This window comes from Sturnus vulgaris, chromosome 27 (genome assembly GCF_052056855.1).
Source record: "Sturnus vulgaris isolate bStuVul1 chromosome 27, bStuVul1.hap1, whole genome shotgun sequence".
Taxonomy (NCBI): Eukaryota; Metazoa; Chordata; class Aves; order Passeriformes; family Sturnidae; genus Sturnus; species Sturnus vulgaris.
Genome location: NC_142269.1, coordinates 2270819 through 2294480, shown reverse-complemented (window position 1 = coordinate 2294480; position 23662 = coordinate 2270819). Strand labels below are relative to the sequence as shown.

The 23662-nt window shown below is 53.6% G+C and overlaps 1 protein-coding gene across 1 annotated transcript in view; it reads left to right on the top strand.

Annotated features, from left to right (window-relative positions):
* WNT3 (Wnt family member 3) overlaps positions 1-23079 on the top strand; it is a 41049-nt gene extending 17970 nt beyond the window's left edge. The window contains exons 2-4 of the mRNA XM_014884853.2: positions 12790-13031; positions 20670-20935; positions 22600-23079. Of these exons, the coding sequence (XP_014740339.1) occupies positions 12790-13031; positions 20670-20935; positions 22600-23079 (988 nt within the window). The remainder of the gene's footprint in view (positions 1-12789; positions 13032-20669; positions 20936-22599) is intronic.
* Positions 23080-23662: the final 583 nt, after the last annotated feature.

Below are 23662 nucleotides of genomic sequence, written 5' to 3'. Positions count from 1 at the left end.
CCATGTGCCCCTCCTGAAGAGCTCAGGGGTTTTACCAAACCTCAGGAGGACTCCAGCTTTAGTTAGAGAATATTGATGTATTCAGGATTGTTGATAGTATTGATCCCCCTGCACAAGAGCAGGATCCCAGCTCCTGTGCCATCCTCCCCTGCTGCCCCTGCCAGGGCAGCACAGCACCCACTGAGGGGGCTCCCCCTCCTCATGGGCACAGGGGACAGGGAAAAAATGCTCCTTGCAAAGCCAGGCAGGGCTGTGTGAGCACTGAGTGTGATCCCTTCACCCCAAGGGTGAGCAATTCATTTGTCCTGGCTCCAACAGCTCTTTTCAGAAAGGCACAGGCTGGATTTGAAGACACTCAGTGTAAGAGAATCTGCAACAAGTGTTGGGCATTGGTCTTTTGCTTTGAGATTTGTGCCTTTGCACTCCACTGGTCTGAATTCCCACTCACAGCTATTGTCCTGCCCTCTTCTGCTGGACAGAAAGTCTTAATCTTCCCCTTCTTCTCACTGTAACTAAATAATCTCTCAGAAGTCTTTCCAATAGACTGATCAAACTGTCAGCATAAGCCACTGCCTCAGCTCACTGCTATTGCTCCTTTGTCCCCTTCCCATGTCAAACATCCCATTTACAACAGGGAGGAGGCTTAAACCACTCCAGTTCCTGCAGCAGTGCCTGCCTGGGTGAGACTGCACAGCCCAGCCAGAGCTCCAGGAAGGAAACAGAAGGACAGAACCATCCTGAGCATGTCCAGGAGGAAATCCCAGCACTGAGGAATCTGATTTTATAAACACCACCCTGTCCTCCTGCCCCTGGGTGTCTCCTGAATGGGGAGGGGTGGCTGCATTCTCCTGCAGATGCCACTGCAGGTGGCAGAGCCTGAGCCTGCACCAGCTGCAGGGCTGGGACACGTCCTGCCTGCTCTCAGAGAGGTGACATCTGTGCCCAGGCTGTGCTCACAGCCCCAGACACCTCCCCAGGGCCCTCTGCCAGCACTTCCCGGGCTTTGCTCACTGCCAGGGGGTCACAGTGCTTTTTTCTGGCTGGCAGCTCAACTTGGAGCTGGTCACTTCTCCCTCAGCTCATCCTGCCCAGTGCTGGGGGAGAGGAGAGGGCCCTGCTGCCCCCAGGAGAGGTGGTCCCACACCACCAGGAGAGCTCTCCTGAAGGACTTGATCCTCTGGCATCCTCCACTGCCCCCTTGCCCTTTCAATAGGAATTTCTGAGCTTCCCATGTCCCAGAAACAATCCCATACCAGGAGATGGACTCCAGGTGTCCTCTGAGGGTTTCACATTTCTTCAGCCAAGCTCAGCTGATTTCCACCCAGCAGGGATTTGATGCAGCAAGGTCAGGGTGACAATTCACCCTCTCTAAGGGCTCAGACCTGCAGCTCCACCTCTCCTCCCTTTGGTCCTCCCTGCCAGGAATTCCCCAGCCAGGAATGGCATCCGGATGCTCCATCCCTGGAAATGCCCAAGGCCAGGCTGGGTGGGGCCCAGAGTGACCAGGTCCAGTGGGTGCCATCCTTTCCCATGGCAGGGGGGTGGAATGAGATCATCTTTAAGCTGCCTTCCAAGCCAAACCATCCTGTGCTTCTGTGATCTCCTTGGATCAAAGCAAAAATCCCTTTGACCTCCCAAATCATCAGAACTCTGACTCAGCAACCCCAAACCCAGAGTCAGTGGCAGGGGAGCACCTGGATCTTGTGAGCCACCCTCTTTTATTTTCATTTACTGCAGCCCAGCTGTCCCCTGCACCTGCATGATTTTGTAAAACTACAAAATCCTGGCAGCACACACAGGAGAGCAGCTCATGCCATGTCTACAGGGCAGAGGGAGGCAAGAGAAAAAATGGAACAAAACAAGATTTATTTCAGTTTATGGGGCAAAAATCTCACCACAAACCTTCTGGGGGTCAGTCTTTGTTCATCCCTCACCCCGTGAAGGCCCATGTGCACAGTCCAGGACTCAGGGGCAGGTTCAGCTGACCTGATCTGAGAAGTTCTTCCCTAATTCTCTGGGGGGTCAGAGGAGTTTTCCTGGAGTGTGTCAGCTCCTCTCACAATGACTCCCCATGGAGCAGAGCACCTGAGCCCCTCGGTGCCTCCTTCTCTCCACCAGAAAGTTCCTCCTTGGGAGCTTTCCCTGGGTTACAGCACCTGGAGTTTAAAGGGGACAAGGGAACCCTGCCCAGTGCCAGGGGGACAGGAGACCCCTTCAGCTCAGGAGGAAAGCTGCAGAAATCTGTGTGCTCTGAAACCCTGATGCACCCAACACATCCTGGCACCCATTTCACCCCCCCAAAAAACTTCACCTCACTAAGACTCCTCTGCCCTTGGTCTGCACCTCTTTGCACCGGCAATATCTGCTTTTCTCTAAAATCTTCTGCATCAAAGAACTTCAACTTCTCTGGTAGCACTGATCCCTCCCAGGGCCCTCAGACCTCACTGTCCCTGCCAGGCAGGAGCAGCACTCAGTGGTGTCACTGAATTCAGCCACACTCAGGTTAACTCAAGCATTTGGCCATTTCAGAGCTGGATGTGGATTTTCCATGGTCCTGCCTGAAGGGAGAAGCTTCTCCCAGGTGACAGGAGGCAGCTGCAGCCCCCCAGAGCACACAGGAGGTGTGGGGCTGTTTTCTCCCTATGGAATGCAGTTCTTGGCAGAGAACAGGGGCACAGGCAGGTGTGACCCACAGATTGTGCCAGGATTATTTCAGAGTTACCAGCAGCTCCTGTCTGTGTCTGCTGAGGGGCAGGGGCTGCAGCCTCCCCCCTTCTCCCCATCCTGCTCCTCCTCAGTGCCAGCCTGCCAGAGGTGATGCTCCTGCTACCAAGGCCCTTCTTCCCCAAAATCCCTTTACACCAGGTGACAGCAGTGCTGGTGGGAAAGGATCCTTCAGGTCTGTCCAACCTCCCCTGGGGCAGAGACATCCCCAGCAGCATCCCAGGGCAGCAGGGGCTGTGTCCAACCCCAGCCCTCATGGATGGGATCTCCCTTCTTTGCTGGGCACCTGGAAAGGGAATTTTTCCTAATGCCCAACCCAAATTTCCAGGCTGCTCTTCCAGTTGTTTGCCATCATCAGGCAGCCCTGGGAAGAGTTTGGCTCTGCCACATCTAGAACTGCCCCACAAGTGGTTGGGGGCTGTTGTTGGACCCCTTCAGCCTCCTTTCCTGCCCACTGACCCTGCCCAGCCCTTCCTCCTCTCCTGGGACCCCTCAGCCACCCAACCCCGAGCACAAGGTCACATCCCCTGGACAATGTCCCTTTCCTACACATCCCCCTGGGTGTAGCATTCCCATAACGGTGCCACCAACACCAGTGACTTCCCTGGGTGTGCTGAGCCCACACTGACCCAGCCCAGTGAGATGATGATGAGAGAGTTCAAACTGGTTTGGGTTCAGACTGATTTGGGTTCAAACTGGTTTGGATTCAAACTGGTTTGGGTTCAAACTCTGCACGTTCAGCCCATTCACTCACAGGAGCTGTGAGTGAAGATTGGGAGAGGAAACAAATGAACCCCAAAAAATTCACATAATTCAATCAAAGGTTTAAAAAACCCGTGAGTGGGGCAGGGTGGGTCTGGCTGGGGCATTGCTCAGCACAGCCACGTGGAGGGGGGCACTTCTTGGGCATGGAGAGCTGGTGGGTTTGGATTTTCGTGGATCAGGAACGGCTGTGGGAGCAGAAACAGCAGCAAATGTGAGGGGGTTTAACCTGGGAGAGATGAATCCCTTCCACCACAGTGAAGAACACACCCCTTGCAGCTCCACACCTTCACCTCCTTTTCTGCATTTGCTCTTCTTCCAAACCCCAAAACTCCCCAAGCCTTTGAGAGAGAGCTCAGCCTCCCTCTGCTCTGATGGATTTCAGGCACTGTCTGCTCCACGACCCGGCAGAGGGGGATCCCTCCCTCCCTCCCTCCCTCCCTCGTTGTCCCTTCAGCCCCCTGTGCCAGGGTCCCTGCAGGACTCATTTTCCTGTGCCAGTGCTCAGACAGCAATCCCTGGGGCAGGGCTCGTTGATCTCCCAGGGACAGGAGGGGATCCCCACCTGGGGGACATCAGGGGACGTTGGTCTCTGCTCCCTGGACATTCCTGGCTCAGCCCCAGGGATGAAGCTCTGGGGCCACCATCACTGCCCAGCTCAGGGCCTCTGGCATGGCCTCACTCCTTGGTTTTTCCAGCAGATCCGAGCAGTTTAGAGGGAGCTTTCCAGAAAGCAAAGGCCAGCTGAGGGTGGCAGAGCAGCCTGCGTGCCCCAGCTCAGCCCCTCTGCAGCCAGGCACACCCAGAGTGACCCCCAGACCCCACACCCAGCTCCCCTTGCTGCCTGCCCAGTCCTGATCTCACCTGCCAGCCCTGCCAGTCTCAGGTGACCTTGAGGCGATTTTTGTGGCACCAGCTTTGCTCACAAACCCCTTTCCCCTCATTACTCACAGCAGTGAGTGCAGTGGTCACTCCCAGCCCTGACTCAGAGTGAGTTTGTCCTGCTGGGCTGGGCTGGTGTCCTGCAGCCCAGGCTCTCCCAGCTCCAGTTTCCCACTGAACATCAGCAGAGGACAAATCACTGCTGCCCTTCTGGCACCTGACAGTTCCCCAACCCCTCCACTCCTGCAGAAGAGATTTCCTGATGTGTCCCCATTGCCAGCCCCACAGGGGACAGCACTCACAAGTGCAGCACCAGCTCCTGCAGGACACACTGAGAGCTCCTAAAAATTCCTCCCTGAGTGACAAAATCCTGCAGTGCCCCACCTGCAGAGCCCCCGGGGCCAGGCTCCTCACCCTTGGTCACCTCCAGCCCCTGTAAGCCTGGCTTTGCTGAGCTTTGCTGCCTCTGTACCTGCAGTGCAGGGGGGACAGCTCACAGGGACAGAGATGCTCCCTGCAGAGCATTTGGGATCCTGACAACATGAAAAGAATCCTGGTTTTACTAAGAACAATTTTGTCTGTGTGCAGACATGGGGCTTTTCATTTTACTTGGTGCAGATTGAGTCTGGGATGTGTTTCAGCAGCTGCTTCAGCATCGGTGTTGATTGGAGGCTAAAACAAAACAGCAGCAGCCTCTTCCTCTTCATCTTCCTCTTCCTCTTCCTGGAGCTGCCTCTCTGCTGCATTTCTTTGTAACATTCATTTTTTAGGCACACGTGGCCATCATCCCTCTGCTCCCCCACAGCAAAAGCACCCGAGGTGCATCAGCAGCTCGTGTCCCTCGCCCTGGGGCACAGCAGGGCTCAGTGTCCCACCCCTGTGTTGTCATCAGGGTCACCTCACGTGTGCTTCCTCCTGCTTTCCTTCTGCAAATCACCAACGCTTCTCTGCAAACGGAGCAGGTTGATAAATTCCTGAGCAGCTGGTGCTGTGTGTGCCTGAACCATCCCTGGCCTTGGCAGCGTCCTGGGAATGTGTCCCTGTGGCTCTGGAGAGGCACCACTGTGTGCATGGACAATAAACAAAAATCACCCAGGACCCAGAGCAATTTAAATACCCTGAGCTGAGGAGAGCTCTCAGAGTGATGATTAAATCATTTCAAGCACCCACAGGTTTGGGAGTGATTTCCAGATGGACTTCTGCCAGTTAAAAGGATTATGGCCCTTAGTGACTACATTAGGGAGAAGTTTAATGGGACAGAATCTGACCTTGTGGGTGCTGAAAGTTCAGATCATACAATTCCTACACACTCTTTAATGAGGTCATTTTCAAACACACCGACTGGAAAAAGAGCTCTCTGCTTCAAGGGTGTAAAATCTGTGGAGACTTCCCAATTACAATTAAACATTAAAACCCCATCTCCCATTCCTGCCCTGGCACTCACCCTTGGCTGGGCCATCAACCTCCATTGCTCAGGCAGCTGAACATTCTTCTAAAAAATGAATTTTTGATCTGTTTTATTGACCCCCAAGGACTGCAGAGTTGGGTGGGGAGTCTGTGGTGACACAAGTGCCCCCTCTATGGAAAAGCTCAAATCTCCAGACACGTTCAGAGGGCAATCAGTGAAAAACTGATATCCAGTCCCTCTCCTCATTGGAATTCTTTTGTCATGTTTTGTCTGTTCTCCACATTCAGTCAAGACCTGACATTTCCCTGCTCAGATGTGAACATCCATTTCATGCTTTGACTTGCAAAACTTTTCCTGCTGCTGCTCTTGATCTTCAGGCAAACCCAAGGATTTGTGTGTTCCCCTGCCCACAAAGGGCTGCAGGCAGCACAGTACCAGAATTGAAATAGGTGAATGTTATAGCAGGTGTGAGACTGAGAAAGAGCCAGGATGGGAACTGCTGCTCCCGACTCTGTGTGCCCAGCCCAGCACTGCCAGGATGCACCAGTGCCCCTGCCTGAAGCAGAAACACGGACCAGAATGGGAAAACACCAAATACATCTCCAAATTGTTAATAAAACCCCCTCCAGGCAGACAGCCTTTCCCAAAGGCACCAGGTGGCAAACAAGGCCCCAGCTGTGATCTGCTTTTTCCTGCTGGTTCCCAGATTTCCCAGTGCTTTGGAAGAACCTCAGGGACCAATCTGAGGCACTGATGGATGTCAGAGAGCCAAGCAGGACAATGTTTGCCTTAGAACTCTGTGCTGCAGGGACCTGAGCTGCTGTGGGAGGAAACAGCTCCTGTGCAGGGAAGCTGTGGCTGCCCCTGGATCCCTGGACGTGTCCAAGGGTTTGGAACAATCTGGGACAGTGGGAGGTGTCCCTGCCATGGCAGGGCTGGCACTGGATGGGCTTTGAGGTTCATTTCAACTGGGATTCTGTGATCATGGTTAAGAGCTTCATTGGAGTTCCTGGGAGCTCTCAAGGAGTGCTGGCCACGGCTCTGGAGGAATTTAGGAAGAGCAGGAGCCACCACGACCAGGAGCATCCTCTGTGCAGCACTCACAGCCGTGGATCTCCTCGTGGATCTCCTGCTGTGCTGGAGGCTCCAGTGAAGAAAACATAAAATCATTCTGACAATTTTGTCAGGGCAGGTGGCACAGAGGGCCCAGGATCCCTGGAGCTTGTCCCCATTGATGTGGCAGATCCCTCAGGAGGGGCAAGGCAATGCAGGGAGTGCTCCATCGGTGACAGCCCAGAGCTCTCCTGCCACGGGGCTGGAGCTGTCCTGGTACAGGGAGGGGAAAAAAGAGTTCTTCAAATTCATCTGCTTCCAGCTGCTGTTTCAGAGCCAGAAAACCCTCCCAGAGCAGCACATTCCAGAAAGGTTCTCCTTGCATTTCAAGCAAAAAGCTGCAGCACTGAGCTCAGGCACTCACAGGTGCTGCCCACACTGGAGGCTGGAGCACACCCCTCACACAAATTACCCAGGACTGAGCAAATTCCTCCAAGAGCTCCCAGGACTCATTACAGACAGTGAGAGGTTATGGGGTTGCAGAAGAAAGAGAAAGGGATGTTCCAGCAGATGGTTCCCCAGGATGCAGGGTCCCCTCCTGGCCCTTTGCTTGTCTTTTATCATGAAACTGTAAAAGATCATTTTGGGTGAGCACACCCCAAGACCCCGCCCTGCACACTCAGCAGAGGACAGACAAACACCTCCCCGAGGAGCTGCTTGCCTGGAGGGCAGCAGCCCAGCAGGGCATCACCTCCAGGGGGTTTGGAGCCCTGTTCCAGGCAGGAGCAGCTCCCAGGCTTTGCTTTGGCTGGTAAATCCCAGCAGGTTTGAGCAGCCTGTGGCACACAATGAGTCCAGTCCTGAGTGCTCCAAGCACTGCAGCCTCCAGGGAGGGAGAAACAAATGTCCCAGAATCTTTTGAGCTCCCTGGCAGGAAACTTGCCCTAAATGCTGCTTTTCATGTGTCCAGGAACAGTCCTGACCTGGCCAAATCCTGCTATTTCCAAACACTGCTGGGTCTTATCTGTCCGGGTACCAGGTGCTTTCCAACCAAATGGAAAGAGGATTTCTGGCAGCTCTGCAGGGAGGATGAGGATGGGTGTGGGCACAGCACCTCCCACACTGAGGAGTGGGAAGACAGAGTCACCTCTCCAGGGATGGGAGGATTCCCCCAGGAGCAGCCACAGAAGGAGGAGCCCAAGACCATTCCCTGCCAGGGCTTCGGGAGCTCATCCCAGAGCAGGGGAAGCACAGAGCCAGCTCACAGCTCCAGCTGGATCCCAGGCTGGATCCACAGCCCTGCTGTGCCTGGCACCACAGGGAGCAAAGGGAGCCCCTGACAGAGTGTCAGGATCCTGCGAGGCTGGAGGGATGGAGCAGAGGAAGAGCCAAGGGATTGTCCTGTGCCATCCCTGCTCCCCCACGGACACAAAGCCAACCCTTCTGTGCACAGCCACCCCCTCACACCAGGACAGCCAGGAGGGACACTGAGAGCAGGACAGGGAATTGGGGTCTGTCAGTCCTGCAGGTGCCACCCTTGCAGTTGTGTTTGTGCCTTGTCCTTGTGCTTGTCTCCATCTCTCGAATTCACCCTGCGGCACTTCCCCTTCTTATGGGCTTCCTCCATCCTCATGAGGTCTTGTGATTTAGATTTAACTCCTGTGAAATAGATTTAAGTCCTGTGATTGAGATTTTAGATTTAATATCTTGTGTAAGACACAAGATTTGCCCCTGGGATCCCAGATGTGGATTTCAAAGAGGTTTTATTTCATCTTCACATCTCAGCCACTACAGGTAAACCATTGGCCCATGGGACCCCTCAGCCACAGCTCCTGACTTCTGTGTCTTCCCAGCACTCCTGGAGAGATCTGGATGATGGGACAAGAGGAACGAAGCTTTTATGACTAAGTTTTTATAACTAAGTTTTTATAACTAAGTTTTTATAACTAAGTTTTTGTAACTAAGTTGCAGTGGGGAAATCACAGGTTCACTGGCACAAGAACAAAAATGAAAATGAGGTGATGGCTGGAGAGAAGGTGCTGAGCCCCCATCCCATGGGTGGGAGGGAGCTGGAAGCACAGAGAGCTCTGGGGTCAGGCCCAGTGCACTGCCCCTCCCAGGCACATCTGGCTGCCTCTGGGTCCCATCCAAGGCTGGGAGATGTGAAGCCTCAGGCAGGTGCCTCAGGGGGCAGAGAGGGGCAGGAGAAACAGGAGCTGTGGCAGAAGACAGCACTGGGGCAGGAGTGGGACTCAGGTCCTCTCATTCAGTGTCTCCAGCAGACACATTTCTCCTGAGCAGCTACCCTGGGGTTCCCTTTACATCCTTAAAATCATTCATGTGTAATTAAATCAACCAATTGATGCCAGCTCAGCATCCAGCCTGAGACTCCAGCCTGGAAGAGCAGCTCTGGGTAAGGACAGTGACCCAGGTGTCCCATGAAGTGATGGCATCTCTTGGCATCTCTTGGAGACCTTGGCATCTCTTGGCATCTCTTGGCATCATGTCTTTGAGAAGATCAAATTATGGAAGGACAAGGCCCTGAGAAACCAAAAGTAACCTGGAAATTGGCCCTGCTCTCCCAGCCTGGATTAACCAAGACTACCAATGATTGTTTTATTCCCACCCAGTCTCCAGGTGCTTGAGGCAGAAACAGAAATGCCGTGGGAGAAGGGGTTGGTACCACAGGGGGTTGGAATGTGCTTCAGTGGACAGACAGGAACGGGCTGAACTCCAACCAAGGGACCTGGGAAAAACAACCCGGGAAAAACAACCCCATGCACCTGCACAGGCTGGGGCCAGGCAGCAAAGGGTGCAGAGCAAGACCTGGGACCTGACTGTGGAGCAGCCCTGGGACATTGCAGCACAGAGAGGGAGCAGGGCTGCCCGAGGGACAGCAGGGAAGGGAGGGATGAAATCCTTCCCTGCTGCTCAGGGGCCTCACCTCAGCTCTCCACATGGACTCCCAGTACAAGAGAAACAGAATCAAAGGGACAGAGAATCTCCTGAGCTGGGAATCTGGCACGGATCAGGCACACGGGGACGTTGGTGAGGCACCACAAAATTGGGGTTCCCTGTGAGATCATGGGGCAAGGGCCCCAAAACTGCCTGGAGGGGCAAATCATAGGGTCACAAAATTCCCTGGGTTGGAAAGGACTCCACAGGAATCATCCAGGCCAACTGCTGGCCCTGCTCAGGACACCCCAACCATCCCACCATGGGCTGGGAACACGCTGAGTCAAAATTCCTTCCTGTTTGCCCACAGTGGTGCCTGCACAGTGAGGTCTCTGCTCTGAGTTCATGATGGTCACTGGCACAGAGGTGCTGCTCACACACTCCTGAGCCCACCTTCTGCAGGGACACCTCAGCCTGGGCCAGGCTGTCCCTGCTCCTGTGCAGTACCAGGTGTGTCAGTGCTTCTTCAGGCCCTGTGTGTTCACCTTCAGTGCCAATTTCTGCCCAATTTCTGACCCACTGTGCCCACAGTTTGGTGCTGGGCCACTGGCAGCTCCTTGGAGCAGTAGAAAGGATCCTCTCAAATCTGCCTTGCACATTCCCCAGCTCACAGCTGCTCCTGGAGCCTGGTGTCCATCCAGGTTCAGTCTCTGCCAGGGCCACCTGCACAGGTGTCCAGGCAGCCTGGAACAGTGGCACTGACACATCTGGCCCCAGAGCAGCCCCTGTCCAGGAGTGCTGATCCCTCTGCTGGTGAAGCTGCCACTGGACAGGGCCCTTCCCACCTGGGCCACAGCTGAGAAGGTTTCATGTCAGTTCTGACAGCTGAGAGATCCCAGGGCATTCCCCAGGTCCAGGTGTGAGGGAAGTGGATTTGTAGAGAGTTCTCAGGGCCTGCCAGAAGGCTCACACCGTGTGCATCTGTGTGCAAACCTGGAGATAAGAAATGCTGACTTAGAAATGCCATGGAATAGGACAGATATTGTTGAGAGAGAAATGGAGCGAGAAAAAAGTTTCAAAGGATGACCTTGCAAATAAGACTAGATACTCTGGAGAAACAGAGCTATGAAAGATGCATGGTAATAGAACCCATGAGGGGTGATTTTAGATTATTTGCTTTAAGGCATTTTACAGCATGATGTGACAAAAGCTGATAGGCCAAGAAATGTTTATAATGTATTGTAATTAGGAAATAGTTGGCTTCTGATTGTGAATTATAACATCTGTAGTGTCTCAGGCCTCTCAGTTGCCCCATCTCTGGGTCAGAAAAGAGCAAAACCCAGCAGAGGTGTGGCTGCCCTGGGTGCAGTCCCTGGCAGGTCCTGGCAGATCCTCCAGCCCCCTGGGGAGCTCTCAGGTGCTTTGGGGTACCCGGGATGGCTCCGTGCAGAGCTGAGTCCCTGTGTGCCACTGTGGGGTTCAATCTTTGATGCTCTAGGCAATAATTTGTTGGATTGTCTGTTTTAATGAGCCAAGCAGCTAACAGTTATTATAAAGTTGTACATTGCAGAAGCACATTAGTTTCAAAAGGTAGAAGTTACAGATGCTAAAGTCCATGCTAAGTTTTGGTTTAGAGTCCCAAATAGAAGCAGAAGTGCATGTTTTTATATAGAAACTTCTCAACAAGCTAAGACACAAACTCAAACCACTACTTTTTAAGCTATTAGAATTGTAGTTTATTAGCACGCCAGGTTATGTATAAACTATGCATATGGTCTATCTTGTTCTATCTGAAAAATGTAAGCAATATTCTTATTATAGTTTTATTATATCTAAAATATATAATATCTATAAATATAAAATATCTATATCTGTGCTCCTAGAGCCTCCACAGCAACACTGGTATCTAAGACCATGTTTTTCAACCTTTACTAAATCTCACACTTCTACTCTAGCATCTAAAACTTTTTATCCACTAACAACTCTTAAAGCTTATTCTACTTACTTACTTGCTTGCTTATTCTAAAACTTAAACTTACACTTTATGTGTAAGTTTACTGTGTTTGCTTTATGTGTAAGTGGCTTCAATCTATCCAAAAGTTTTAATTGAATCCCTGCACTCTAATTTTTCCCTGAAAAATTCAGAGAGACTCCTGACTTAGAAACATGCCACAAAAGCCGGGGTGTCCCCAGCTGTGAAACCCTGCTCACAGCAGTGACAGCAGCAGTTCTCTCTTGTGAGGTTTTGGGAACCTCTGGGTGCTCTTGGGCACCCACACTGTCAGGCTTCTTCTTCTATGTGCAAAAAGCGAAGCTGCTGTAGTTGCTATAAAGTTATTTATTGTAGAAGCACATCAGTCTCAAAAGCAAAAACAAAGCAAAGCAATGGCAAAATGCAATGGCAAAATGCAATGACAAAATGCAATGGCAAAATGCAATGACAAAATGCAATGGCAAAATGCAATGACAAAATGCAATGGCATAGAGCCCCCACTCTCCCTGATGCATGTTCTTTTATAGAAACTTTCCAACCAGCTAAGACACAAACCCAGACCACTATTCCTTAACCTATTAGAATTCTGGTTTCTTAGCCAGGCTACGTATAGACTACATTCATGGCCTATCTTGTTCTAACTGAAAAATGTCAGCAATATTCTTAACTCTAACTATTATGTCTGAAGCCAGGTTCTTGGAGCTTCTAAAAAAACACTAGCATGTTTTTCAACCTTCACTAGAACATGTACTACTTCTCAGGCATCTAAGACCTTTTACTCACTAAAAGCACTTAAAACTTATTCCATTTACTTACTTACTTATTCACTCCATCTAAAGGTTTCAACTCAATCCCTGCACTCTGATTTCTCTCTGAAGAAAGCAGAGAGACTCCTGACTTACTGACTCCAACATCTCTCAGGGAATCCCTGGGTTTCCCTGTCCTGCTGAACTCCTGGCTCATCTGGGGATGGTGTGGGCAGGGCTGGGGTTATAGTGGCACCAGGAGGGGCATGGCCAGGCACGGGGGTGTTCCCCAGCCCTGACGCTGTCCCCTGTCCCTGTCCCTGCAGGTCCCTCGCCCTGGGCCAGCAGTACAGCTCGCTGGGCTCCCAGCCCATCCTGTGTGGCTCCATCCCCGGCCTGGTCCCCAAGCAGCTCCGCTTCTGCCGCAACTACATCGAGATCATGCCCAGCGTGGCCGAGGGGGTCAAGCTGGGCATCCAGGAGTGCCAGCACCAGTTCCGGGGCCGCCGCTGGAACTGCACCACCATCGATGACAGCCTGGCCATCTTCGGGCCCGTCCTGGACAAAGGTAACGCTGGGGCACAGCGGGCACAGCTGCCCTGGGCTCGGGGACACAGCAGCCTTGTCCTGCGGGAACGCCGCAGGGAAAGGCTCTGATGTGCCAGCTTTCAACCCTGAGTTCTACAAGTTCTTTTTTTTTTCCAAGTTTTTGGTGTTTTCCATCACAAGGGGTAATGAGGGAAAGGTCTGTTCCCATCCCTCAGAAGGGCCAGGGAGGACATCAGGCACAGGAGGGGGAAGGTTTAATGTCACTGTGGGGGGGGTGACATACAAACAGACACACTATATTTCAGAAGGATAATATTCCATTTATTACAACAGCCTGCTGTCTTTTATACACTCTACAAAGTTTATACTTTATTCATTGGTCACAATTAGTCAACATAACGTTCACTGGTTTAAAGCCATCTACACCTCTGGTTTATGTTTTATTTTCTAACAATACTTTTCCCAGCTCAGGTTTTCTTTCCACTTATCTCCTTCTTCTCTGCTTGGTCTCCAGGCCAACAGCCTTGCTCAGAGAATACTTCTCAAAACAAACCTCATTCATTAACCCTCTCTAACCCCCAGACCAGCTGTGGCTCCTACCACAGTTTAGCCCCAAGCACTCTCCCATGTTCTGGAATCACGGCTCCACCTCCCTGTCCAGGGCATGCAACACTTCCAAACTGGGTCCAGCAGTGGGAAAAGCCAAGGAGAGGAGATGTGGTTGAGCTCTTTGGGATCGAGGCAGAGCCACTGAAGCACAAACTGTTCCCCAGGAGCTCCCTGGGCTCAGGTTTCCCCACCAGTGAGGAACCAAGGTTGAAATTCATGGTCCTGATCAGGCTTAGTTCAATGAATCTTTTTTTTTCGATGAATCTTTTCACAAATGAGCCCAAAAAGCAGGGAACAAGGAGAGGTTATGAATTCATTTCCCCTCTCCTCTCTCCAAACTCCCCTTCATCCCCTGCTCCTGAAATGTAAAACTTTTCTAGACCCACTGGCACGGATCAGCCCCACTGGAGCATTGATGAGGCACCACAGAGTTGGGATTCCCAGTGAGATCATGGGGAATTACAGTGGGAAAAGTGAGAAAGGGCCCCAAAACTGCCTGGATGGAGGTGCTGGAGGGGAATAGCATAGAATCAAAAAATTCCCTGAGTTTGAAGGGATGCACAAGGATCATCCAGTGCAGCTCCTGTCACCCCAACAATCCCAGCCTGTCCATCCCTGGCAGTGCTGCCCAAACACTCCTGCAGCTCTGGCAGCCTCGGGGCTGGGACCATTCCCTGGGGAGCCTGGGCAGTGCCCAAACCCTCTGGGTGAGGGAAGAACCTTGCCCTGAGCTCCAGCCTGACCCTCCCAGCACAGCTCCATGATAACCTGACCCACATCTCTGATGTCCCAGACCCCACATTAAAAGGCATTCCCATGAAACTGGGACAAGTGGTGGATTAAAAACTCCCAGTGAATAAAAATCTCTGGTTTCTCCATCCTGTCCTGTGGGATTATGTTCACTCTGTGCCCCACTCAGTACAAGGGACATCCACAGGTAATAATTTCACAGCTTCATAAACACAACCAACCCCCCCTTGTCTTCCTGGGTGTTGACACCACTGGGTCCCTGCAGCCCAAAATCTCTTTATTGAACAGAAATTATTGTTTCCAGTGATGCTTTGGAAATGGGAATTTCATGGTACAGACTTCAAGAAAATGGAGAAATTGGGGTGAGAGCAGGATTTTGGACTATTCCCCAACAGTCCCCTGGAGAATGCAGGACTTCTGGTGACTCTTTATTACACAGCCCCAGTATTCTGTAAAGAAACAGTTCATGATGTCTTTTTTTCCAAGTTTTAGCTCCCAGTAAGGGTAGGTATCATTTCAGATCCCTGAAATGTCAGTCGAGTATTTCAGTGAAAATCATTCCTTTGTGTTAATGTGGGATTCTTTGCAGGAACCAGGATTGTAAAGTCTTATTAGAACACTAATAGGCACCATGACATTCATTTCCCCTCTGTTGTGCCAGGGTATATTTTGGGGTAACTGCTGTATTTACTACTAAATAACTTGTCAGCAGTGCTCAACACACTCCAATTTGCTGCCTAATAAAAGCCTTTCCTAAATTTCAGCACTTAAAATATCAGAAAGTTTTAATTTTCTTTAAAAAAAAGGTCATTAAAAAACTGTCATAAAAATTCTAAACACGCTATGAAAGAACTGTTCAAGCATTGAGACACTGAAAATCTCTCAGCACCATTTCTGTCAGCGGGAAAGCACTTCAAGATTAGATTTGAACCATCCTCCCTGTAATGAGCAAACTGAACTTTGAATTTATGGAGAATATTTTAAGATTCTTTCGGCTGCAGGGACTCAAGCAAAGCCTCATGTGTGGACTTGCCTCAGCATCTCCACGCACCCCGAGCTGACAAGGTAAAATATCACCCAGAGCTCTGAAACTCTTCTGACAGATGGAGAGAAATGAGTGAGCACGTTGGAAATTCAGCTTTCCCAATCCCACCATGACACATCTCCAGACAGCAGTGCCAGGCTCCCAGAGTGTATTTATCCTGTGTCTCACTAACCTGAAAGTGGAGCAGTTAAAAATAAACAGCATCATCTGCAAAGAAGGACACATCAAAGCCCAGCCCATCTGATCATGGGTATTATTCACATTTTTGAACTGTGCTCGTGTCTTTTCCCTGCTGCTTTCAAAATTAATGAGTGGATTGAGGATGGGACTGGTGTCATTGTGTGGCAGTGAGTAACACAGGGAACCTTTGAGATTCCCAGAGTCTGCAGCAGAGAAGTCACAGAGAAAACCAGAACCTTTCCAGGCATGGCTGAGGGAAGAGAGAAGGCTGGGACAGAGCTGAGAGATCCTGTCAGCTGGGAGGAGGGTGGGACCAGCCCTGCTGTCACTGGCAAGGGCTGCTGGACACTCCTGGGCCTTCAGAGAATCATGGAACAGTCTGGGCTGGAAGGGACCTTTTAAAGATCATCTTGTCCAACTCAGCATCTTCCTCACATGCAGCAACAACAGTCCCAGACTGGTCTGGGTTGGACAAAGCCCATCCAGTGCCACCCCTGCCATGGGCAGTGACACCTTCCCCTATCCCAGGTTGCTCCAAGCCCTGTCCAGCCTGGCCTTGGACACTGCCAGGGATGCAGGGGCAGCCACAGCTGCTCTGGGCACCCTGTGCCAGGGCCTCACCATCCTCCCAGGGAACAATTCCTTCCCAATATCCCACCTAACCCTGCCCTGGGCAGTGGAAGCCATTCCCTGTGTCCTGTCCCTCCATCCCTTATTCCCTGTGTCCTGTCCAGCTGTCTTGGAGCCCTTTAGGTGGTCCTCAAACCAAGAGTTTTGAGCCCATAATCTGGATCCTGTGGCCACCATGGCAGCCCTTGCCATGTTCCCTTTTTCCTGACTTCCAGCACACCCAGGGGTGCAGCCCCACAGACCAAAACCAAAACCGAAACCCAGACCAAAACAATCGCTGTCACAGCTCACACGCTGCATTTGGCCAACAAAGGGCCAGAGTTTCACCTCTGACAAACACCTGGATGAAATCCCCTCTCAGTATTAACTGGGTAATCTCAGCTGCTGCTCCCTCAGGTAGATTGAGGCTATTTTGGAAAAGCTTCAAAGGTGCAGTTCTCACTACAACAGCATCGAAAATCATTTCTAATAGAGCCTGCAAAGAAACTGAGGATAATTTCATTTTAAAGGAGCTGCAAACATGTTAACCGTGGTCCCTTCCATTGAAGGAGAGCTCAGTCTGCAGAGCAGCACAGTGTGGGAGGGCTCAGCTGAGCAGACCCTGCCGTGTCTGAGCCTCCCTGGGCTGCTCCTTCTGGGCACATCCTCCAGCCTTTGAGCTCTGGTGCCAGTGTGGGAGCACAGGGCTGCCCTCCCTGAAATACCCAAGGCATTCCTGTCTCCAGGTCTTCCCACAGCCTCCCCTTTCATCTCCACATCACTTCCCTCCCCAGTGTCACCCACAGCTCCAGCCTCTCCTCCTGCAGCCCCTGGCAGGGCAAAGAGCACCAAAGGAAACTCAGGGAAACCCCAGGGCACTGAGTCCCCTTGAGATCTGCTGAACAACAGCCCTGGGGAGGCTCTGTCCTCACCCACCCGTGTTTCTCCACATTTCCCACCCCAGATTCAGACTCCCAAGATTTTGGCTGCTGTAGCTGCCCAGGCTTTGGTTTCCTAAGGCCACTGATGATCTTCCTGCAAGGAAGGACAGGCTGGGAGAGCTGGGGGTGTTCACCTGGAGGGGACAAAGCTTCAGGGAGCCTTAGAGCCCCTTCCAGTGCCTAAAAGGGCTCCAGGAGAGGGACTTGGAACAAGAATCTATCAGTGAAAGGACAAGGGGGATTGTCTTCCCACTGCCAGAGGGCAGGGATGGATGGGATATTGGGAAGGAATTGTTCCCTGAGAGGGTGGGCAGGGCTGGCACAGGGTGCCCAGAGCAGCAGTGGCTGCCCCTGGATCCCTGGCAGTGTCCCAGGCCAGGCTGGACAGGGCTTGGAGCAGCCTGGGACAGTGGAAGGTGTCCCTGCCCATGGCAGGGGTGGCAAATGTTCTGTAGTTCCATGATTCTATATTTTCTTTTTCCATGTCTTATTTCCTAAACCAGGCCATGAAAAAAAAAAACCAAAAAAAAAAACAAAAACCCAACCCCTGAATGTGGGGTAAGATCATGTTTTTACAAGCAGATTCCCCAAGATGATTTATACTGCAGGTGTGCAGTCTGGGATAGGGAGGGAAGAAAAACCTGCTTTCCCCCTCCCTCCTTTCCCTTTTCTTTGTAAAATAAGGTCAGGTCTTATCTAAAGCCAATGGCTCTTCCAGCCAAGCCCTGCCCAAAGCCAGCTCAGGGGGGAAGCAATCGCCCTTCTCTGGGCTAGAGATGAAATCCATGATTTTGGTTCAAGTTGGCACCCAGACAGAGCTGGGTGAGAGTGCCTGAGGCAGGAAAACCCCACAGGAATCTGGAGAGCGATTCCTGGCCTGGGGAAGAGGTCTTGGAGCCGCAGCCAGGGCTGGATCTGCCGGAGCCTTTGCAAGCTCACACCTTCCCCCAGTCCTCGTGCTCCTGTCCCCTCAGCCCGGGCTGTCCTTGCTCGTGTCCTGCTCCAGGGGGACGCCCCCGGTTGATTCTCCGGGAAGGCTCCGAGCATCCCCGCGGTGGTGCCGGGGCAGGTGCAGGGCAGCAGCTGGGCCCGGCTGCCTGCGGTGCCCGTGAGCTCGGCTAAGCCCCTGACACGAGCTGTGAAAAGGCAGAGCCGCACCACGATAACCCACGGCTTTTCTCAGCCATGACACTCGCAGTCATTTGCATCTAAACAGGGGTGTGTGGGATCAGGGGCCGGCTTGATATAAACTCAGCAGCTTAAAGGGAGGGGGAGGGAAAGGAGAGAGGGAGAGAGAAAAATAAGCTTATACCGATGAGAAAGAGCTAAGCTTCCTCCCCTACTGTGAGGCAGGGCGAGCGATACCATCGCAGCGCCGCAGTCGTTTCAAATCGCTGCCGCATTCACACGCCCTTTAGCCATTCTGGGGGGCTGGGGAGCGCCATCAATAGGGATTTCCCAGCCGGGCTGGCGGGATTGGAGGGTGACGGCAGGACAGGGGAACATTGCCCCGTTGCTACGAGGTGCTCCTGGGGAATGCCAGTGCTCTGTGCCGTGGGTACGCTGGCCGGCGGAAACATTCCGCATTATGCTGGTAATACAGTGTGACACCGCGGGAACAATGGCAAATTGAGTGTCCCAGCAGGTAACGGGCCCGGCTGGGACACAGTCGCAGTGGTGCACTGTCAAGGCGGCTCTAATCCTCCCTCGCCAGCCCCTCCCCTGGTTCTGGGAACGCTGCTCCCGCATTTCATCTCTGGGAAATTCTCCCAGCTCCTCGCCCAGACCCAGGCGAGAATTTCAAGGCGAGGGGTTTGCTCGCAGCTCTTCGCTCCCCCCCCCGCGCCAGCACCGTGCGGGGACACGAGGGACACGGGGGGCACGGGGGACATGGAGGGCACAGGGAAATGGAGGGCATGGGGGGCACGGGGGACACGGAGGGCACGGGGCAGTTGCAGGAGCCGTGTCCATCGTGTCCAGCCGTGTCCATCGTGTCCCTGCCCGGCGGGCACTGGCAGCCCCGGCTCGATCCCATCCCAACCCAGCCCCGGCTCGGTCCCAGCCCAGCCCAGCCCCGCAGTGTCCCTGCTCCCCGGGCCATCCACAGCTGCCAGGGAAAGCGGAGCCACATCGGACCCGAGAGCCACTCGTGTCCTCCCGCTGTCCCCGGGCTGTCCTGGGCTGGGGCCAGGAGGGCTCGCTGGCTCCTCTGATCTGATCTGCTTTGGATCACGGGCCACCCAAAGAGCCTTTGTCAGGCTGAAACCCCTCATTTGGAGCAGGGACCTTCAGCCGGTGCCCACAGCCCCCAGTGGTCCCAGTATGGTGAAAGACGCCCGAGGAAAACCCTGCTAGGTAGAGGCTGGATCCTTGCCGGCACATCCCAGATGGGAAGGGCAAGGAGGGAAGAGTTTGAACCAAAAGGAGATGAAAACCTCAGCGGGGTGCTGCTGGCACAGCCAGGACTGGCAGCCCTGGTTGGAGATTCTATTTGGGAGTTCCCCGGGCAGGGCTGCACATTCCCACAGCTGGCACCCACCCACAGCCACCTCCCCTGAGAGCCTGCTCGGGCTGGCATCAGCTCAGCTTGGGAAACCTGGCTTTTGGGAGCCAGACCCACCTCTGCAGAGAGACTGAGGCTGGGGACAGGGACCTGCTGTCCCCAGGCATGAGGCAGGAGCAGGGCAGGGATGCAGGGGACAGCTGAGAGGATGGTTCATGGCTCCTGCTCTGGAAGGAGGGCACTGGCTCCAAGGTGATTTTCTCAGCAGAAATTTCTGCTGAGGACTGTCTCGATGATCTGATCACAGCAGACCCACGAGGCAGTGGGAACCCTCCAGCCCAGGCACCACAGCCCCTCCCAGTCTCCTGCACATCAGCACGAGGTTGGATCGACCCCAATATCTGCTCTGGATTTAGAGACCTAAAGTCCCCATCCTTAGAGATGGGCTGAAGCCCCCCAGTGTCACTGCCCAGGGAGCTGCACTTGTGCAGAGCTCTGAGCCTAAAGGTGTCCCCAGGGAGAAAGTTGGTTCTGGGACTGTGCTTGGGACAGCCCGAGCCAGTGCAGCCACTGAGGCCAAGAGTCAAACCCCTGCTGTCCCACAGTGTGTCCTGCATTATCCAAAACCTTTCCCCAGGTCAGTGAGATTCTCCATCTCTAACCCCTGGCATGGAGGCCCTCTCTGGGTTCCCAGATCAAGAATTTCTCCAGTAACTCTCTCCTGAGGCCCCTCAAGCTGCTACTGATGCCTTGTTCACCCCTGAGCACCCATGCTGGATCAAATCCTGGATCTTGTATTTGGGAAATTCTGCACGTGTGACCCCCAGAGTTGAAGTCACACCTGTCCCACCTCCTCGTGCCCCAATGCTGGCAGCTCCCACTGCAGGGAACCTTCATTAACGATTTAACAAAATAACTTCTTGCTTTTCCATGAGGTTTAGGTGCTGCTGGGGGAGGTTGGGAAGGAAAACACCCGCGTTGCACTGGGCAATGACCCCCCCGGGCTCTGTGTCTCCGCAGCCACACGAGAATCCGCCTTTGTCCACGCCATCGCCTCGGCCGGGGTGGCCTTCGCCGTCACCCGCTCCTGCGCCGAGGGCACCTCCACCATCTGTGGCTGCGACTCCCACCACAAGGGACCCCCGGGGGACGGCTGGAAATGGGGGGGGTGCAGCGAGGACGCCGATTTCGGGGTGCTGGTGTCCCGGGAATTCGCAGACGCGCGGGAGAACCGGCCGGACGCGCGCTCCGCCATGAACAGGCACAACAACGAGGCCGGCCGGACGGTGAGTGCCCAGCCTGAGTGCCCAGCCCTGCATCTCCTCATCGACTGGGAGCACAGGCACTGACTTTCTGGGATTATTTCCCTCCGAATAGACAGGTGGGGTTAAGAGGTAAAATATTCCTTGATTCCAATGCAAACAGAATTCCAGAATGGTTTGGGTTGATGGGACTTTAAAGCCCATCTTGTTCCACAGCTCTGCCATGGGCAGGGACACCTTCCACTGTCCCAGGTTGCTGCAAGCCCTGTCCAACCTGGCCTTGGACACTGCCAGGAGTGGGGCAGGCACAGCTCCCCTGGGTATCCTGAGCACCTTCCAAGGCCATGCACAGAAACCTAACCCCAGGTCAGCACTGGATGGAGAGGATTTTCCTCCCAGTGCCTCCTTCCTGCATGTTCCCTGTTATAACATTATCCCACCCAATGATTCCTTGAAGTAGATGATAGTCACAGTCTCATCCTGGAATATTCCATTCCATTCCATTCTATTCCATTCCATTAGTCAGTAGGTACCTGGGCCTCTGTCTGCCCTGGGTCATTTGCAAACCCAGTGGGACCTTTCCAACAGTGCTTGAAGCTAACACTGATATGGGTTTTGCACACCACAGCAGGTAGAGGCAGAAGGAGAGGAGCCTGACAGCTTCCAGTACAAAAATTCCCCAGCAAACTCCAGTAATTTTATTCAAAATCAGTGATTATTTTGCTCTGCACAAAGGAGGTTTTGGTGAAGAGTCCTGTCTGCAGACTCCCAGTTTCACACATTTTTTTGTAGAAACTGTTGGACTTGGGACATAAATGAAGGGTTATTACGAAGGAGAGGACAAGGATCAGTCTCCATCCACAGGGCTCAGAAACATCTCCAGCCCTCAGCCTCTCTGGGCTCTGACTGCCCACACACATAGGACAGGAAGGACACCCACAAAAGGATCAAACATTTGGATTAGGTTAGACTGGATTGGTTTGGTTTGGATTGGATTGGATTGCCCACCTCAGCCATGCTTTTGTAGTGTGACATCTCTGGAGATCTTTAAAGCTCCCCAGCATCTCCAACCAGCCCATGCTTAGAAAATCATAGAACCAGAGAATATCCTGGGCTGGAAGGGACCCACAGGATCATGGATTCCAGCCCCTGGCCCTGCCCAGACACCCCAGCAGTCCCACCCTGTCCATCCCTGGCAGTGCTGTCCAAACACTCCTGGAGCTCTGGCAGCCTCGGGGCTGGGACCATTCCCTGGGGAGCCTGGGCAGTGCCAGCACCCTCGGGGGGGAAGAACCTTGCCCTGATCCCCAACCCAATCCTCCCCTGGCACAGCTCCAGCCATTCCCTCAGGTCCTGTCACTGGTCACAAGAGTGAAGAGATCGATTCCAGCCACTGCTCCTCATGAGGATGCTGAAGACCTCAGTGAGGTCCAGCCTCAGTCTCCTCCAGCTGAACAAACCAGGCGCCCTCATAAGGCCCCTCCTTCCCCAGCTTTGTGGTCTCCTTTGGATGCTCTCTAGTGCCTTAATTCCTTTTTTATGTTGTGGTGCCCAAAACTGCTCCCAAAACTCAAGGTGAGGCTTCCCAGAGCAAGCTTAGATCAGACATTTAAACCCAGGTGGCTCAGGTGGGTGACGGAAGCAAACCCTGCGTTCCAGCCACTGCTGACTCTGTTTTCCCCGCACAGACCATCCTGGATCACATGCACCTCAAGTGCAAATGCCACGGGCTCTCGGGGAGCTGCGAGGTCAAGACCTGCTGGTGGGCACAGCCCGATTTCCGGGCCATCGGGGACTACCTGAAGGATAAATACGACAGCGCCTCGGAGATGGTGGTGGAGAAGCACCGCGAGTCCCGGGGCTGGGTGGAAACTCTCAGGGCCAAGTACGCGCTTTTCAAGCCGCCGACAGAGCGGGACCTGGTCTACTACGAGAACTCCCCCAATTTCTGTGAGCCCAACCCGGAGACGGGCTCCTTTGGGACCAGGGACAGAACGTGCAACGTCACCTCCCACGGCATCGACGGCTGCGACCTCCTGTGCTGCGGGCGGGGCCACAACACCCGGACTGAGAAGCGCAAGGAGAAATGTCACTGCATCTTCCACTGGTGCTGCTACGTGAGCTGCCAGGAGTGCACGCGGGTCTATGATGTCCACACCTGCAAGTAAGCACAGCGGGGTCTCCAGTGGTGGAGGTTGCTGCAGAGCAGGGCCGAGGGGTCCAGCAGCCCCGTGGGCAGCCCCACACTGCAGAGGATGGCACAAAACTCCTGATGGCACCGGCCAGGGCACGGCCAGGGCACGGAGAAGGCTCTGGGCACCTCACCCAAGCGAGGTGTGACTGCATCCCTTGGCAGGGCAGGATGCCTGGAGAGGGCAGGGACGGGACAGGGAGGGCAGGACAGGACAGGGAGGGCAGGGACGGGACAGGGAGGGCAAGGACAGGACAGGGAGGGCAGGACAGGATGCCTGGGGAGAGCAGGGACAGCTGAATCCCAGCCAGGCACACCCACACGAGGCAGAGCTGCTGCCACAGCAGCTCCCGAGCTCCCAGCTCTGTCCTGCACCACAGGTCCAGCCCCTGCAGACACCAACATGGAGGCTCAGGTGGAAATGAATTTTTCACAGTGAAAGCTCCCCCAGCTCCTGTGCCCTGTGCCCCCACACCAGCCCAGCTCCCTCCTTGCTGCTCCGAGGTGATGCTGGAGAACCAAACCTGTCTGGGACATGAACAGAGCCCAGGGGTGGTCTC